The sequence below is a fragment of the Centropristis striata genome, chromosome 1, assembly GCF_030273125.1.
Source record: "Centropristis striata isolate RG_2023a ecotype Rhode Island chromosome 1, C.striata_1.0, whole genome shotgun sequence".
Taxonomy (NCBI): domain Eukaryota; kingdom Metazoa; phylum Chordata; class Actinopteri; order Perciformes; family Serranidae; genus Centropristis; species Centropristis striata.
The window spans coordinates 23075822-23095452 of record NC_081517.1 but is presented as its reverse complement, the minus strand read 5'-3'; the positions used below and the strand labels follow the sequence as shown (position 1 = coordinate 23095452).

Genomic DNA, 19631 nt, shown 5'->3' with positions numbered 1-19631 from the left:
AATGATGTCTAAGAATCTTGTAAGGGTTTTAAAGGAAAGCAAGAAGCTGTGGAAACGTCATAATGAGTTCATGAACACATCAGAAGTGTTTTGAAGTCGATATGTAGAAAAACAAGTGAGTTATTAAAAAATAAAAGCCTTAAGTATGAATAGAATATACACGCTTATTGCTCCTTATATCTAAACAACTTGTAAAGGTTTTGCTTGAAACTAAAGGGTTGTGACTGATTCAAACAGCTATCAAATAAGAAAGGCCTTATATATGAAAGAACTATACACACATATTACTTGTGCCTTTAAAAAAAAGGGGGTTTATTGAAAATAAAGGGTTGTGGGAAATCCACAATGAGTTCATGAACACATCAGAAGTGGTTTAGTGTTGATATCTATAAAATCAAGTGAGCTATTACAAAATAAAAGCCTAAGATATGAAATAATTATATATACTGATTACTTATGCCTTTTTAAAAAATTAAAAAGAGTTTTTAATGACAAAGGGTTGTGGGAAATCCACAATGAATTCATGAACACATCAGAAGTGGTTTGGTGTTGATATCTATAAAAACAAGAGAGCTATTACAAAATAAAAGGCTTAAATATTGTACACACTGAATAAAAGGAATTGAAAAGGTGTGTATTCAAAATAAAGGGTGTGGGAAGTCCACAGTGAGTTCATGAACACATCCGAAGTCGTTTGGTGTTTATTAGATGAATTTCCAGTGAGTTATTAAAAATAGAAAAGAAAGACGTTGCACTTTTGCGACGGTCCCTAAGCACTCTGGCTGCCGTTGGGCACTAGGACGTATATTCGGCCCGGTTACTTTAATCTTTCGCCAGACTCGCTGATTTTGGGGAGTTGATCAAGCCTGTGAAATGTCAGTCTTAGTTTTCTGTACAAAATAAAACCATCCTGGGGGAAATTGGTGCGGTTTTCGTGACGCTATTCCAGTTAGAACGCCGGAAAATAGGCGAATATCGCTCCTCCATTGCTCCTCTTCTTTCGTCAGTATCTCGGGATCTCGCAAAAGTATCTCAGGATCTCGCAAAAGTATCTCGGGATCTCGCAAAAGTATCTCGGGATCTCGCAAAACTATCTCGGGATCTCGCAAAACTATCTCGGGATCTCGCAAAACTATCTCGGGATCTCGCAAAACTATCTCGGGATCTCGCAAAACTATCTCGGGATCTCGCAAAAGTCCGTCCTTTTTTTTTTCACCCATTTTTTTTTTTCACCCATCATTTTTTTTTTTCACCCATCATTTTTTTTTTTTTTTTCACCCATCTTTTTTTCCCCCCCGTGTCCCCTTGGGGGCTCCGTACATGACAAACCATAGAAAAGGGGAAAAAATAAACAAATAGCACAGCACGCAGACAAGGAATACACCAAAAAATAAATAAATAAATACAATTTAATTAAAATGTAATTAAAAATAGTAAGTTACCACTGTATTACCTATACATCTTTCATTTACTGTCAATCATTCAGTCATTTGTACAGATATATAAGGCCATACAGTTTACATGTTGAAAAAGAAATAGGGAAAAAAGAAGAAAAAAGACCAGGGGAGTGAAGACTAACCAGCCACTAACTCTAAAGGGTCGCCAAGTTTTGTGGAAACTCTCTTCCGAGCTGAAAAAATCTGCAAACTCTTAGGCGAAAATGCTAAACACTACAGTACTGTGTAGCCCAACAAACTAATTGATATAACTGAATAGCTCATTAATGAAATCAATCTGTAATTACAAAAACAATTAGGGTAAGTTACGTTGCATAATCGTCTTGTTAACGCAGCCAGGAGGGACTTTTTCTTTTTTAGAAATAATACTTACTTGAATATTTTGATAAAAATGGTTAAAATGGGGATGTGTCTGTAACTGTTGTATAGCCATATTTGGTAATTGGTTTTATGAAAGCAATAGCTCCCTTCGGGCTCATAAGTGTAGAAGGAAATGGTTTCAGTTTTAGTTTTTATCTAACATATTATCCATTTATCCTACTTTAATTACCTGCTTTTATAATTTTGCCTTGAGTTAAACATTAACTAATTATATAGTATGTTGCCTGATTTAACTAAGTATCTGCCATCTACCTGTATGTCAAAAGAAACTAATTCACATTAACCTGACAGATCTCAGTGAATAAACCTGTGTTGTATTGTGAATTGAGGCCAGGCCAGGATAAAAGAGGACTGATTTCTTACTGTACCTTCAGCCGTTAGTTCCACTTGGATGAAAATCAGCCCGCAAAGAGACAGCCGATATCTAAAACCTTATGTGGCGCACTGCTCGTATAAAAAAAGAAAAAAATACTGCCACTTTTTTTCTAATTCTGTTTTCTTTGCTGTGGCCTCATCAGGTGTTACACCAGAGAAACACAGTCCCTCCCAAACCCTGTTAGGGTGGCAGGAGATCGGTGAAACTGAAGATGAGGAGCGGCCATCTTGCTCCACATACACATCAGAAACTGTAGCAGGAAACTCATCATTTAGCCAAATAAGGACAAATCTCGCCTCTAGTTTCCCCATTGTTTCAAAAAGGCCTCAGTGCAACATGGACAAGGCAAGTCCTCCAACTAAAGAAGGCGTCATTGTGATCGGCTCATTTCCCAGTGCAGCGGAGGACAGCTGTGGCGGGCCGCTGTCGTCTGGGCGAGGTGGAGATGACGGAGATGAGGGAGTGAAACCTCTCATAGGTCAGGACGACACCAGTGTGAGGTCACAGTATCAGCCACTGCTGTGTATTGAGATCGATGAGCCTTCCAGTGAAGCGATGTTTAAAGGTGATGCAGCCCACAATCTTTATAACTTTAATACTCCAGTTGCCGGGGCGGCAGAGGACTCCCAGCAACAGGAAACCCAGCATCCTTGGTCTGGAATGCAGCCGACAGTAAATGACCACTTCTCCAGTCAGAACCACCTTCATCAAGCATCCACCATTCAAAACCAGGAGTCTGAGTCAGCACATTGCCAGCAGCCATGCCTCCCCTATGCCTGTGCCTTCTGTTCGCGGCGCTATGCCCACCAGTGCCAGCTGCGCATCCATGAGCGCGTCCACACGGGGGAGAAGCCATACCAGTGCACCCAGTGCGGGAAGAGCTTCGGCCAGGTCTGCAGCCTCAAGCGCCACCAGATGGTCCACACGGGGGAAAGACCGTTCCCCTGCCCCCACTGTGGGAAGCAGTTCTCCACCTCCACCAACCTGAAGGTCCACCAGACTGTCCACACTGGGGAGAAGAGATTCCACTGCTCCAAGTGTGGCAAGAACTTCTCTTTCCTCAGTAACCTCATAAGGCACCAGGCTCTGCACACTGCTAAGTAGAGCAAATAACACTTGAATGAGTCTGATTTTTTTTTTTTTTTTTTTGTCATTTACTTTTTATTGGTTTTTGATTTTACATGTAAATGAACAAACAAACAATCAACATGAAGACCTATAGACAAATACAGAAAATATCAAGGGAAAAGTAAAAGCATACAAAAGGGGATTGGAAAACACCTGCAGTCGTGAAAGTGGGGGAAAAAAACAAAGAGAAAGGTACAAAGAAATGAAAGTTTTCTGATAGTCCAATCTGAGATTACCTGAAATTCGGATTTATGGTAGAGACATATGTAATCCGTTTTTGACAATTTTCAATAAATACCTCTTTTTATGTTCTTAGATTGAAAGTAATTATTTCCATTACAAATACTCACACTTATCAATCTACTACACAATAACAATCCATTCATCTGCACTAGGTGCCTCCCTCTTCAGCCATTTCTACGTTATTAATTTTCTTACAGGCCACCAGTAATATTCTCAGTAAATATTTATCTTTATTCCTCCACTCCAGTTCCTCTAGATCCACCAAATATAACAAATTGAAACAAAACGTTTTTTTTGTCTCTAGAATTTGATGTACGCTTAACCAAAATGGGGTCCGAAAAAAGGGCAACACCAGAACATATGATAGTGATTCTCCTCTTTGCTTCCACAACATCTACAACATTCTGTCTGATTGAAATATGATCTCTTTTGATATAGCGAATGAGATTTTTCCTTGAATATTCTCTCCAAAGTGGAGAATTTGTTGTTTTCCATTGTTGTTTGAAAATTGCCTTCCAGTTCTCCTGTGAGATTATGATGTTGCCTTCAGTTTCCCATCTTGATTTTACATTAGATACGTTTTCTTTGTTAAGAGATTGAAGACTTGTGCATAATTTTTTTTAAATTATCTTCTTAAAAAGTTCATCTTTATAAGCTTTTACAAATACCTGTAGAACATTGTTTTCAGGTTCATAATTTTTTATAATTCTGTGCCTGATATAGTCTCTTATTTGTAGATATCTGAAGAGGTCCTGGCTGATGAGTGTGCTTTTTAAACCCACTGTATGTACGTGAGGGATGGAGCAGCTGTGGCTCAGGTGGTAGAACAATCATCCAGGTTGAAGGTGGTTCAATCCCTGGCCATGGTACTCTACGAAGTATCCTTGGGCAAGATACTAAACCCAAATTGCTCAGGAAGTGTGCAGGTGCATGTTTAGTTATTGATGAGCAGCCTTGTAACCTTGGCCTTAGCCATGGTGTCTGTACCAATGGATGAATGATAATCTGTAGTGTAAAACAGTGATTCACAACCTTTTTCTTGAGGGACCCACAATTTTACCATTGTAAACTTTGGCAACCTCCTTTTTTTGGGCTAGCTCACTGAGTTTTCACTGCACAGTGATGTGACACATATCTTTGTAATCTGCATAGTTTCTGTTTTCATGGGACACCAAGTTTGTATGGACTTTCTGCTTTAAGAGGTTAAATTTACACTTATATCAGGGATGGGCAACTGGAGACCCAGGGGCCGCATTCGGCCCGCACCCTCACTTGAAGTGGCCCTCAGTACAACTACAAGCATTTGAGCATGAAATCTTAAAAGTGCAGTAAGTGGTTATTTTTGATTTGCTTCAAACCTTTTGTATTCCTATTTATACTGTTATACATGCATTTGAGCATTAAATATGTTAAGTTACTGCACTGCAAACATTTAAAATTGCAGTTTCATCTTATCTGGTTAAGTGCATGGTCCTATATGTGGCCCTGTGGTAGTGTCCATGAAAAATTGTGACCCCCTCCAGCATTTAAGTTGCCCATCCCTGACTTATATGCTAAATTACTTACTTTTGAAAATTGCAGATATTCAAGAGCATTAAGCATTGCCATGAGTTTGTAGATTGGCTTTTTTTTTCTTCAAATTTATAGGTATAAATTTAACCCATTAGAAGATTTATTACACCCCTTAAAATCAAGAGGGCTTCGCGACCCCCCGTGGACCTTTGGCGCCCCCCTGGGGGGGTCGGGCCCCCCCGGTTGGGAATCACTGGTGTGAAAGCACTTTGAGTGGTCGCTATGACTAGAAAAGTGCTATACAAGTGCATTCCATTTACCATTTACAAATGAACATGTATGCTCATCCAGTTGCTTCCAGTCAAAAATGCCCCAGTTGAAACCCATTAAAATCAAGTTTTTTGATCCCACGACCATTACAGCATACAGTAGTGTTTTCTTTTACATCGGGCTTTTGATCTGGCTTCAAAATTGTAGTGTTTACTATTATACACTAGATTTATCAACTTCCTCCAGTTTTCTCATCGGGCAAATCCATGTTATTTTCCTGGTTTCTACTAGGGTTACTGCTGCTGTATGATGGAGAACTGCAGTGTCTGATGCATCAAAGATACTGAATCCTCCGTCTCCTAAGTGGCTGTGATCGCCTGTCCCACTAGCATTAAGTATACAAAAAGTTATTTATTATTCTGTTTGTTACATTAAGAAAAGCTCTCAAAAACCCATGGCATTATACAGTGGTCTTCATTATAATAGCAGCCCAATGTGACTAACCAGATGAATCCACGTTTTTAGTATATTTGTATTGCTACATGGCAAACAAGGTTTTGCTCTCCATTTTAAAGCATTGGAGATCATTTTAGCTGAAAAGCCTATAATTGTTTGCACCTCTTTATACATTTTCCCCTCTCCAATCAACTTTTTAATCAAAGTACGCTGTTCTTCTGAACAATGTCTTGAATGACCCATTTTCCTCAGGCTTTCAAAGAGAAATGCATGTTCAACAAGTGCTGCTTCATCCTTAAATAGAGGCCACCTGATTCACACCTGTTTTTTCACTAAATTGATGACCTCACTGATTGAATGCCACACTGCTATATTTTTGAACACACCCCTTTCAACTAATTGCCCAATTACACAGCCTTGAGAGCGTGCATATCACCAATGCTGGGTCTTGTTAATCTACTGCACCTACTGGTACCTTGTTTGCCATGTAGCAATAAAAAATATACTAAAAACCTGGATTAATCTGGTTAGTCACATTGGACTGATATTATATATTGAACACTACTGTATTAACACACTGGCATTAAAAGAGTTAAAATTCTGAAAATGAATGAATATTTGGTGGTTATGATCAGGACTTGTCATGTCATATCAGGCACGTCTTTTTATCCTTTGTCTGACAGTTACTGACCCATAAAAATAGTAGCTCACCCCATTGGTTTCTTTTCATTTAGACAAAAAATAATGAAATGTTTTTGATGACTTTATTTATTTTTTAATAAAAAATAATTTAAAAGGTAACCATTCAGGACATTTTATATGAAGGTTTTTAATATTCCTCCCTCTGGAGGAACAACCTTGCAATACACCCGTAAGTAAATAGAAATAACATTTTCATTCATAAGAACCGTTTTTTGATATAACGCCTGTCATTATGAAATTTTGAGAAACCTACCGTTAGTGCTGGTATTATGTCCCAACTGGTTTTACACTAACTGGTTCCCATACTGTGGCAGCTAGGTTCTGCCTCTGAGAGCAGATTTCTCACATATTCATTCAAACTGATTATTCCAGAATACAGCTGCACACACGAGTACGGCAACCAGTTAGTGTGAAAACCAGTTGGGACATAATCATACCTGTCAAGTATCTCGTTTTGGCCGGGAAAGTCCCGTATTTTACCTTTCTTTCCCGTCGTCGTCCTGTATTAGTATTTTCCCGTAAATCTCTGGAGTAAAAAAAAACCCAAAACATTCCCAGAGCTCTGTCACTAGCCTATCGATAACTGCCCCCTGCAGTAGCTACTACAGGTACTGTAAGTGGCAACTGTTGCAAGGTTCGTGTGTGACAGCAGATGAGTGACAAGCATACACTTTAGAAATAATGGAGGTGGTGCGTCTCCGGTTTCACACCTGATAGAGCGCATACCATAGAGCAGGGATGGGCAACTGGAGGCCCGGGGGGCGCATACGGCCCTCACCATCACTTGAAGTGGCCCTCAGTACAACTACATGCATTTGAGCATGAAATCTTAAAAGTTCAGTGTAAAAATGCACAAAATTACTTCTTGCAATTAATGTTTGTCTGCTGTTTTTGCACTGAAAAAATAAATAAATCACAGTATGTGGTTATTTTTTATTTGCTTCAAACCTTTTGTATTCATATTCATTCTGTTATACATGCATTGGAGCATGAAATATGTTAAGTTACTGCACTGTAAACATATTTAAAATTGCAGTTTCATCATATCTGGTTAAGTGCACGGTCCTATATGTGGCCCTGTGGTAGTGTCCATGAAAAATTGTGGCCCCCTCCAGCATTTTAGTTGCCCATCCCTGCCATAGAGGCTCAGTCCTCGTGAGCGGCCCAGGTTCGAATCCGGCTCGGAGCACTTACACTCTGAACATCTCTCTATCAATAAAGCTTTAAAATGCCCAAAAATATCTTTTAAATAAATAAAGGCCGAAGTCACCATGACGTCACCCATAGGGTTCTGACTAACTGATTAATCCAGGTGTGTCTGATTATTGTTGTCGTGACAACTGAGGTCAGACACACCTGGATGAATCAGTTTGTCAAATAATGGCAGACAGGAAACAAAGGAGGTGGCTGAAGTTCAGGAAGTAGTGCAGCTGTGCATAAAGCCAATTGTAGTTTGTACGTGGTTGACAAGTGGTGATTTTAGTTTTCTTCTACACCTGTCTTAAAATGTAAGGGGTACTGGAGCTTGGTTGGGGTGGTGGGACTGCTTTCCCTTATTTTCAAATCCAAAACTTGACAGGTATGGACATAATAGCGAGTTCCGAACTGTGTGAACTTCCACATTCAGCTGCCATCCCTCATGGAGGTGTTAGCTAACACAGCGGTGGCTGAGATCTGTCAGCTAGTGAAAGACGGCTTTGTCACCCTGAGGCTAGAAATCTCCTGAAGCCAGAGGGAGAAGCTGGCCCTGAAGAGCAAACTGCAGCAGTTAGAGATCCATTCAGGAGAGCAGTCCAACAGAGAGCCCACCCCCATGCCACTGGTGGTGACGTGTAGCAGGAAAGGTCATCCTGAATCCCAAACCAACCCACACTGTAAAAAATGTCTGTAGATTTTACGGTGAAAAACTGCTAAACCATGACAGTAAAAGACGTAAAATGATAAATGGGTTAATTCAGTTTCAGTAACAATGAAACACCCTAAATTTATATATCAGCCGAAAGAGTGTTTTTTACAGGTTTTAAAAAAAAAAAAATGTAAATACATTACTCCACTGTAAAATACACTGGCATCGTGTTTGTAGCAAAAATATACTGTAATATATATATACAAGCCATAATTTTTTTTGTAAAAATACTTTTTTTCACTGTTAAATGTACTAAACACCAAATCTCTAACAAAAATATACTGTAATATTTAATGGTAAAATCTTTAATTTATGCAGCATTTATAAAGTATTTTCTTGTCAATTATATGGCAGAACAGCGTTTCTTTTGATGGAAAAACTTTTGATTTTTTACAGTAAAAAATGGAATAAAATGGCAATCTTAAGCGTGAAATCAACAGTGCTAATATAATTTTACCGTAATATTAGAAAAACTTGCACCGTATTTATTACGGTAAAGTTCTGGCAACCACAGCTGCCGTTTTTTCCCTGTAAAAACAACAGGGTTTTTTTTATAATGCAGCTCTGTGTCCTATATGGTAAATACTAAACACTAGGTTCTCCTTATAAGAACATATGTTGATGTTAAGAGAATGTTTTGCTGTTATTGGCATATCTATGTTAAAACAAGAAAGCTTTCATGTTAAACCAGTGTTGTGTACGAACTGGTTCTCAGACTAACTGTTTGTGTATCAACAGCAGCAGCTGTGTTCTGCCTCTGCTCACGTATTCATAAACATATTCCTGGCAATTTCCAAGTCACGTCTCCTATCTACTGTGGAGAATATTGTCGTATAAGTGAACACTACATCACAAACATCACTGTTTATGCTTTTGCACCTCTGTTTTATTGGGGCATGCTACACATGTGACCTCTGTATTGAAGTTTGGCTGATAGACATTGATTGATTGGTATTATGAATGGTAACCAGTATTCTGCCCTACAAAGCCTAACTGCAGTAACTACATTTTTAACTACATATATATACAGTACAGGCCAAAAGTTTGGACACACCCATCTCATTCAATGCGTTTTTCTTTATTTTCATGACTATTTACATTGTAGATTCTCACTGAAGGCATCAAAACTATGAATAAACACATATGGAATTATGTACTTAACAAAAAAAGTGTGAAATAACTGAAAACGTGTCTTGTATTTTAGATTCCTCAAAGTAGCCACCCTTTGCTTACTAGAATATAAGACATGTTTTCAGTTATTTCACACTTTTTTGTTAAGTATAATTCCACATGTGTTCATTAATAGTTTTGATGAATTTACAATGTCAATAGTCATGAAAATAAAGGAAAAACATTGAATGAGAAGGTGTGTCCAAACTTTTGGCCTGTACTGTACTAATTTAAACATAAAAAATAATAGAAATTCTAGATAGCGATTAAGTAAAAAAGTGATATAAAATTATATTAAGACTCAAATAAAACATTATGATATTAAGTCTAAATTACACAAATCTCTGAATAGAGTTGTTAAACACTTTTAAATACAAAATCAATTTGAAAATGTTTATTCACTGAAAACTAAATATAAAAGCTGAAAGAAGACAATAATAGTTACTGCATTCTTTTTCTGCATTACTATTACAACCTTTTACAGCAAAACCAGAGTGCAGTAACTGCATTTTTGGGGTCAAAGGTCAAATAAATCGTCATGATTTTTTAGCATAAGTATTACATCATCAATACGTGTAGACATAAGTGTCATATCACCTGTAACTAGTTTGGCTGGCCAGTTAAAAAAAACATTAAAAAAACTTTAAAGCAGTTTTTCTCAGTTTTACCCTAAAGTTACTGCAGTTACTTTGTAGGGCAATATAGTCATGAGTTATGTTTATTCCTGGATATGATTTGTTCATCTGCAAAGCTGTTAAAGTGCAGTGAATTTTCACATGCATGCTATGGCAAAGGTACAGTTTCAAAAAAGAAGTTCTATATGCAGTTGGAACCGCAATATCTGCCACTTATTTATTAGGATGCCTGCTTTAATAGAGAACTTCTGAAGGAAATACAAGTATTGTAATTATTTATGTTCATGTGGTTTTCCATTTGCTTCCATCTGGGATGCCTGTTGTTTGTAAAGACTGTACACTGTAAAAAATGTCTGTAGATTTTACGTTGAAAAACTGCTAAACCACGACAGTAAAAGACCGTAAAATGATAAATGGGTTAATTCAGTTTCAGTAACAATGAAACACCGTAAATGTATATATCAGCCAAAACAGTATTTTTTCAGTTTAGTTTTTTTTAAAAATACATTACTCCACTGTAAAATACACTGTAATATGTATTTAATGCAATATATATATATACAAGCCACCACTGGCTTAAATGTACTAAACATATCTCTAACAAATATACTGTAAAATCTTTAATTTATGCGTTTTCATTCATAAGTATTCAAGTATTTTCTTGTGAATTATATGGCAAAACAGCGTTTCTTTTGATGGAAAAAACTTTTTTTTTAAATGGAAAAATGGAATAAAATGCCAATCTTGAACGTGAAATCAACAGTTCCAATGTCTTTTTACCGTAATATTAAAAAAACTTCTACCTAAAGTTCTGGCAACCACAGCTGCCGGTTTTTTACCATAAAAACAACACACTTTTTTTTTACAGTGTATTGTGTGTATTAGCGAAGTGAATGTTTATTGGGGGTGTTTAACTGTTTTGTCCCTCATCAGCATTTTCTGTCCACTTTGGTGGACTGTAACAATGCATAAACAGATGTTTGATATGAAAGGACAATACTATGAAGCAAGTGAAACATAGTTATTGTAAATGGTATAGTTTATTAATTATTAAACATACACAATACACAGGGCCAAGGCAGCGGGCTCTATTGGTTTCACAATGTGTGTAAAAGGATACATTATCATTAAGAAAAGGCAAACTATTAGCAAGAGACATGTAAACCAATGTGGATACACAAAGAAATGATCTTGATCATAAATGTATCCATTCTTTTATTTGTAATGCAATGGATTCCATGGTTCACAGTCGTAGGAAGTAACACTGGCATGTTTTTTAGTGAACTTGTGTCAATCTTCTGTACATTTGATCAAGGCAGCTGCAGTCCATGTGTGTGAGTTTAGGAGGGACTATTGCTGGGTGGAAGTGATGGTTTTCTAATAGTTTTTGACTGGATGATTTAGGTTTCTTTGGCAAAACTTCATATCTCCGATAATGCACTGCAAAAACCACCTGACACAAAACAAGAAATAAATAACTAGAATTGAGCAAATAAATGCTAGAAACAAGTAAAATTATCTGCCAGTGCAGTAAGTACATTTTTCTTTGTAAGAATTTTTTAAATAAGTAAAAATATCTCAGCACTGGAAAAAACAATAATATGTTGAAATAAATACAAATATACTTATTTTGAACAATTGTGGCTTGAATAGCCCGACTGTAATAACATTAAAATAAGCCAGAAATACTTGAAACGAGCATGTTTTAGTGGATAGAAAATGCTTTTGAAATAACATTAAAACTACACGTAACTAAAACTCTCAACTGGAGCCAATATTTTAGGGAAAAACTCACCATATTCAACAGTTGAATAGCTTGAAAAGCATGAAAAAGCTCACAATGTCAGTCCTAAAAAGAAGTCTTTAAACAATAAGATAATTAAATAAGCACATAAAGCTCTGCTCAGCAGGTAAATTATAGTCAAAACAATATAATTAAGATACTATTGCTAGATATAAGAAGAAAATACTTGGTAAGCTTCATGTTTTTGCAGTGTATGTGAATTTGAATTTGAACATTTGAATTATCCTGGATGAAGTTCGTCAAGGTTTCTAAGAAACCTGTGGATCAGTACACCTTGGTTGCGATCAGGGCATTAGAGGAAATGGAAGTTAATTGGAATTTGTCTTCTGGAGCTTGTCTTAACAAGACAAATTCTGGAGGAAAGTATGTTGCAATGCCTTTTCCGCAGCCTGTACCATTGATGTGTTGTTTGTTGTATACACAGTAAAAAATGTCTGTCGATTTTACGGTGAAAAACTGCTAAACCATAACAGTAAAAGACCGTAAAATGATAAATTAGTTAATTCAGTTTCAGTAACAATGAAACACTGTAAATGTATATATCAGCCAAAACAGTATTTTTTTTAAAATACATTACTCCACTGTAAAATACACTGTAATATGTTTTTAATCTAATATATACAAGCCACCACTGTAATTTTTGCATTTATCTTTTGTAAAGAATACTTTTTCTCACTGTTAAATGTACTAAACACCATATCTCATACAAAAATATACTGTAATATTTAATGGTAAAATCTTTAATTTATGCATTTTCATTTATAAAGTATTTTCTTGTCAGTTAAATGGCAGAACAGCGTTTCTTTTGATGGAAAAACGTTTTATTTATACAGTAAAAAATGGATATAATGGCAATCTTAAACGTGAAATCAACAGTGCCAATATCTTTTTACCGTAATATTACATAAAGTTGCACCGTATTTATTACGGTGAAGTTCTGGCAACCACAGCTGCCGTTTTTTACCGCAAAAACAACAGGTTTATTTTTTTTATTTTTTTTACAGTGTATATGTATAGAGCTCTGTCTGATTCACAGTGTTTGGGACCCATGTTTCCTGTAACAGAATGAGTTGTACAGACATGAGTTCATACACTGTAAAAAAAGATAAACAATAGCTACCCAATAAAATTGAGGCAACAGATTGCACGCAATATTATTAATTAAATCTAACTACGTTATAAGTTGAGTTAATAATAACTTAACAGGAAGTGCCTGTCATTTAAAAACGGACTAATTTTATTGTGTTGGATTCATTCAAAATTCTCTTGATTTAGAATCACATACACATAAAGATTATATTTAATGTGATCAAAATAAGTAAATTCCATCTCAAACATTTTTATATTTAAGTTACTTAAACAACTGCCTCAAAATCAAGGACACATTTATATTTAATAAATTTTATCAAATATGTTAAGTAAAATGAAATGACTACAGAATAATTTATTAAAGTGTAATGAGCTTTTGTTTTTATGGTCAGTGTGGGCTGACAGTGAGTGGATGTTCATTCCTGAGTGTTGATGGTGAAGTGTGTTGTGATTTGCTGATATCAATTTCTTACAGTCTAGCCAGTTCAGTAATTGTATCTGGCCGTGGTGTAATTGTGTGTGTTGGAAGAGTCTCTAGTATGAAAAGTTGTGATAAGAATTGTAAGTGTAAGAGCGTAACAGAAATCATTGCAAGCTGAAGCCAACAGTCTATGTCCAGGACCAGTTGATTTGCCTTTTTAACTGTGTGATTTTTGTGAGCAGTTGGAGCTCATGCAAGTGCTTGTGGAAAATGTTTTGCCGTGGCAGTTGTGGCACTTTCTTTTCTCAATTTAAATTAAAAGTCTAGTTAATAGGGTTGTCACAATACTAAAATGTTCAACTCGATACCGATACCATTTTCGATACCACAAGGATAAAAACAAAGACCCTAAAATGATTAACAAGAAAAATGCAACATGTAAAAATGAACAGAACCACAGGTTAAATATTTATAATAAAAAACAGTTGTGCAAAAATAAACTGCAGCTATGATAATAAGCTTCAGGTCTGAGGTAATGCAACAAATAAATAAATACAATAAACAATAACAATTAGAACAATATTTTGAGGTTGTATGCTGTGCACAATTTTAGGCAAGCTTGATAAGTCGACTTTTCTCTGCTTCATTCTGGGACTTCAAGAGAGAAAATAACACTTTTCAGTCACCAACATTTATGTAAACTTATTAACTCTATGCTTATGTAACCGACACTGTGTCAATAAACGTAATATGGGCATACTACGTGCCTAATTTATTTTTGTATTTACGTTGTTTATAATCATTAACGTGACGTCACTACGTTTTAGTATCGATACTTTTGACAACCCTACTAGTTAACCAATTGCTGTGGCCTTCATTTCTGGATATTGTATGTCAATGTTGTGACTTTTTCCTTCATCTTTGCCATTATTAAAACAGACTATAACATATTTAACTTTTTTGAAACTTGAAATGCCAATTTTGAGTTGTAATGGTGTCTTTACCTTTTCTGAAGCATCTTGCTTGGGAATAAACTTGGTTTGTTTTGTGTGCTCGTTACTGTGGCATGTAATTCTATCAATTCACCTGGAAGTTAGTTTAATTTAGCACTATTGACTGTACGGACTATTTTATTGGTTCGGATTCTCTTTTTTAAATCAGCATATTGTTGATCCTCACCCTGCCTGTGTTTTGTTTTTAAATATATATTTTTTTCTAGAGTGGATCAATTGCATGTGCCGATTTGGATTTCTCATTTCTGAACACAATACATGGAACACCTCCAGTGGTTAGATTGTTTTGGTATTGGTAAATGGACCTGCACTTATATAGACTATTTATGACTGCGCCCATTCACACACACATTCATTCATACTTCATACGGAGCCACCTGCCACCATTGGGAATTCATTCACACATCGATGAACGCATCAGGAGCAATTTGGGGTTCAGTATCTTGCCCAATGATACTTCGCCATCTAGGCTTCCATGGTCGGGGATCGAACCACCAACCTTCCGATCAGTGGGCAACCCCTCTACCAACTGAGCCACAGCCACCCATTTTGAAAGATGTCTTTGCAAAGTCTAAAATGGAGCTGGTAAAACATGTCTGATTTTGTCAATATTGATAGGTTGTAAGTATTGTAGTTGTTTCTTTCTTGTATTTCTAATATCAGAAATATGAAGTTGGCGTAGATATGATCAGCAACAAATCGAGACAATTTATTCGACAGATGTTTAAAAAAAACATGCAAAAGCCAAACTTTCTCCTAAGAAATATCTTCACCAAAAGTAGATGAATATGATCAGGCAGTTGGGTCCTATGATGTCTCATTGAACAAGTTGACAGATTGCCTTATTTTACTTGGTCTGCCATGAAAACCAAGTTTTCCCAACAGTTGTTGAAGTGTGTTTAGAACCGTACACTTACTAGTCATAACCTTACTTTTTACGTAACATTTATAGGAGCAATAATTGGCCTAATAACTTTTCTGTGTATAATTTCAATAAATATAGTTATTTATTGCAGATGTCTCCTGGTATCCCTTTATTCTGAAAAAACGAATTATTTGATATTTTATTTGATATCTTTAAGTTCTTTAAATATGCTATATATTTGAAAATTGCTTGAATTTGACCACTGAAAAAATGTATGAACCTTGTTGGAACAAGTAGGCATACGGCATCTGGAGGTAGAGGAGATCAGGAGCGTGATTTATTTCACACAGCATTGGCGTGCTAACATGGTGTTCCACTAAGGATCTCAAATATGAGTCACCAGCGACGAAGACAATCTGAAATAGAAGATAACATAGTGTTTAACCATGCCTAATTAAATGGATGAACATATGAAATGTTTGGCCAAATTTGTGCCAATATTGGGCCTGAATATTACAGCCACTTGGCCACAGCAAAACTATAAAGCCTATGAACTGAGCGAGCCACTTATGCTCGAGTTCAGATAATCGGTTAAGGTTAATGAATGAAAGAATTTATTTTCACCTCATCAAAGTTTACTTTAACATTTTGGTAGCTTAAAAACACTCTCAGGAGTCAGCTCTTCATTTAGAAGAAAGATTGTGCCTTGGCTACCAAGCTAGCAAGCGCTAATGTTCCATTGCACTGGTTTAAAAAAAACAAAACAAGATGGCAACGGCCATCAGCCAAGATGGCGACATCCAAAATACTGAATTCAAGGATCCAAAACCAGAGTCCACTGCCAGGTGACATTGCGGTGACATGCATGTGACATATATTATACATCATAAAACAAATAAATATGCAAGTCCTTTTAAAGTAAAGCTCTGTAGGACTTTAAAGAAAATGTAAGATGTGTACTACCAAAAAGTCTATATTAGAACAGTGCACCCCCTTTCCTCTAAGAGTAACCCAAATAATTAATAATTCATATCTTTATTAATTTATCTTTATCCAAATAGTCTTTATTTGTTAAATTGTGCATCTATATTTTTTCTTCACCTAAAGGCTGATTCAACAGCCTCTCCACACTGTCAGGAATATTTTCTGAACTCTCAAATTATATTTGAATGAATTCATGTATTTTATTTTTCTAAATAAGACAATTTCAATATAATATAGATAATATAATAAACAGATTTTTTTTAAAGACTCTGCTTTTTTTTCTGCTGGTTGTAAACACCTTTGAGATTTCCTGTAATGTAAAGTGCATTACAAATAAAATGTATTATTATTATTATTATTTACATACATGTAGTGGGCTGAAGCTGTGGATAACAGATGTTAGCTGAATGAACTGATGCTGTACATCACAAGGTGATGTAATATAACTTTTTCTCTCTCTCTGTCCATTCTTTAGTTGGATCTCAGACTCTCTCTCTTGCTGCTAAGGATTACTACCCTCTGAATGCTGACACAGAAATCCACAGAATCAGTGTGTCAGGTCGATATGAAACACTGGACTTTGTCAGACTGGAAGTTTGGCAGCAGGAAGAGGCCAGTACTCACTATCAGTACTCTCATCCAGCAGATCAGAGCCACAAAGATGGAGATCCAAACAGAGCCAGGCCAATGATAGACTTGACCAAAGAAGCGGACAAATACGTTGTGGGTCCTAGTTACTCTCTGCCTGAAGGGTCCAGTATTAGTATTACTCCTGATGTAGACACTGCACTGATAAAGACACTGGATCCAGAGCTGTTACCTAAAAACACTGGAGTGAAGGGTTTGTGTGGTGCTGCAGCAGAGTTGGAGGAGGCAGTGTTACCGGCCGTCAAACTAGAGGCTGAACCTTCCCTATCTGAAGTTTGTAGGACACACAAGCCATTAGGTTCAGTCACTATGAATGAGTGTCTAAGTAACAGCAGATCAGCTAACACTAGCCTTCATCACACAGAGAAAGAACCAGCAGAGCTTGATACCAGCAGCTTGGACTCCTCCTCATTTGATGACCTGTTCTCCTCCCCAGAGGTGGCCAGGTCTCTGACAGCTCACAAACACTCCACAAATGGAGTCGCAGGCAGTAACGTCTCCTCTGAGGTCAGGAGCAGAAGTTTTGTCAGAAGCTCACAGCGTGCATTCAGTTGCCAGTCGTGTGGCTGCATCTGCTCCACCTCCAGAGACTTGATGGTGCACCAGCGCTCCCACGCTGGGGAGAAGATCTACCACTGCCACCTCTGTAAGAAGCCCTTTGTCCACCTGCACCAGCTGAAAACACACAAGCGAGTGCACACTGGAGAGAAACCGTTCAGCTGCACTCAGTGTGGGAAGCGGTTCTCTCAGTCCAGCCACATCAAGAGACACATGAGCGTCCACACAGGAGAGAAGCGCTACAGCTGTGGATTGTGTGGAAAGCGCTTCTCACAGGCCTGCAGCCTCAAGGCGCACCAGACTGTTCACACCGGAGAGAGACCTTACAGCTGCACCAATTGTGGCAAGAGCTTCTCTGTGCATGGAAACCTGATTCGCCATCAGAACATCCACATCGGCAAATGAACACACAAAACCTGAAGAGAATGAGAAATTAACTGTGTCTAAGTGTAATGTTCATATGTCTGCCAGAATGTATTGTTTAAATATTGACAATTAAACAGAAAAAACTGCCTTCAGAATTTTTCCAACTATCGGAACATATGTTACACAGAAAAGAGATAACATGCTTCATGCTGAATAGCAATCAAACAAAGCCATAACACTGAAAAGAAAAAGAGAAATATATACATTTAACATGCATAAATGAAACAAAAGTAAAAGGTAGTCTTACACAGATCTCTTCAAATAACTCCTGAAGCGAATTAATCACATGTTTACATTTACATTATTATAACGGCTGTCTATATTCAGCCAGATGCTAACATTTGCATGGTCCTGGTTCATCTAAATAAACAGCAGCAAGACCATCCTGAAGGTGTTCACATCATAGCTGGAGACTTCAATCGATTTATAATATGCAATATAATATATTTAATACCCCCCAAAAATCTGATAATTAAAGTATTGTATTATTTAGCCCTCTGGAGTCTCCAAAAGCATCAAATCATGACTTCTTGATGACATGCAGACTAGAAAACAAAGCAGCGTGGAGTCCTACTGTAGATTTACCTCTAAAGTTCTGGCTGTAAACTCCATGAGGCCAGTTTCAGTTTGATGATGATATACCAAGTTAAACTGGAGACAAGCTCAAATATATTTAGTATAAAATGATAGAACTGGATGGAACCCTCTTATATGTTACATTTGCAACCTTTGTTCACATTTGCAACATGCAGCATGATAGTGTTTTGGAAGTTTAAAAAAAAAAACTGATTCAAAATCACATTTTATGTTTGTTTTTCTTTGTTTCTTTTTGGTTCAAAATGTTGATCCAGTAAGTCAGGATGAAAAAATAATTATCAGGTCGTATAGGTGAGGTTGTACTGAAAAAAAAATAGACCAACATGGCATTTAAACATTTTTAAGTGGTGTATACAGGCAGGATAAAAGGGTCTTCAAAGGGGATTCAAAAATGGACAAAATAGCCCAAGACTTAGTTTAGTTTAGTTTGGGGATAGAATTTTAAATGTGTCGGCTATTACTGTATTTTATTTAAGATAGGGAGAAACAATATTTTGTTTCTTCTGTGTGTAAAATACTAAGTAAAGTTAATCTTGAATCTTGAGTACACAGAAACACTGGAAGTGACACAATGCAAGTTTATCATCTACAGATGCACTTCATAGTAAAAGTATAAAACATTAACCCACCAGCACTAAACTTGCATTCTGTCGATTGCGATAACATTTTTTCTTCTTCTTGTTCACATTTACTCAGACTGGCACAACAATGGTATACAGTCAGACCACTTAGACCCATAATACTATCAAGAAAAAAACACATGACAGGAAAACAGAAAGAGAAGAGAAATGTGTACAGCAAATGAACACTGTATGCTAGGCAGATCAGCAAATAACTGGTTATAATAATGTATGGTAGACAAGCTTTTCTTGTTGTTTACATGTCCAGAGACTGCATTAATGTGATACAATCAAATAGAAAAACTTTAAACAAGGGGATGATTTAGCAGATCACAGCTGCTTGTGAACATGGATGTGCCTTTTTTTTCTT

At 36.7% G+C, this 19631-nt stretch overlaps 1 protein-coding gene across 4 annotated transcripts in view; it reads left to right on the top strand.

Moving 5' to 3' along the window:
- LOC131973283 (zinc finger protein 397-like) overlaps positions 1-18113 on the top strand; it is a 36524-nt gene extending 18411 nt beyond the window's left edge. For 3 of the 4 annotated variants that reach the window (XM_059335256.1, XM_059335248.1, XM_059335272.1), the window contains one exon: positions 16888-18113. In XM_059335256.1, coding sequence (XP_059191239.1) covers positions 16888-18023 — 1136 coding nt within the window. In that variant the 3' untranslated portion in view covers positions 18024-18113. Of the gene's footprint in view, positions 1-2356; positions 6535-16887 lie in introns of those variants that run through there. The other variant, XM_059335264.1, reaches the window with a different exon arrangement.
- The last annotated feature ends 1518 nt before the right edge of the window (positions 18114-19631 follow it).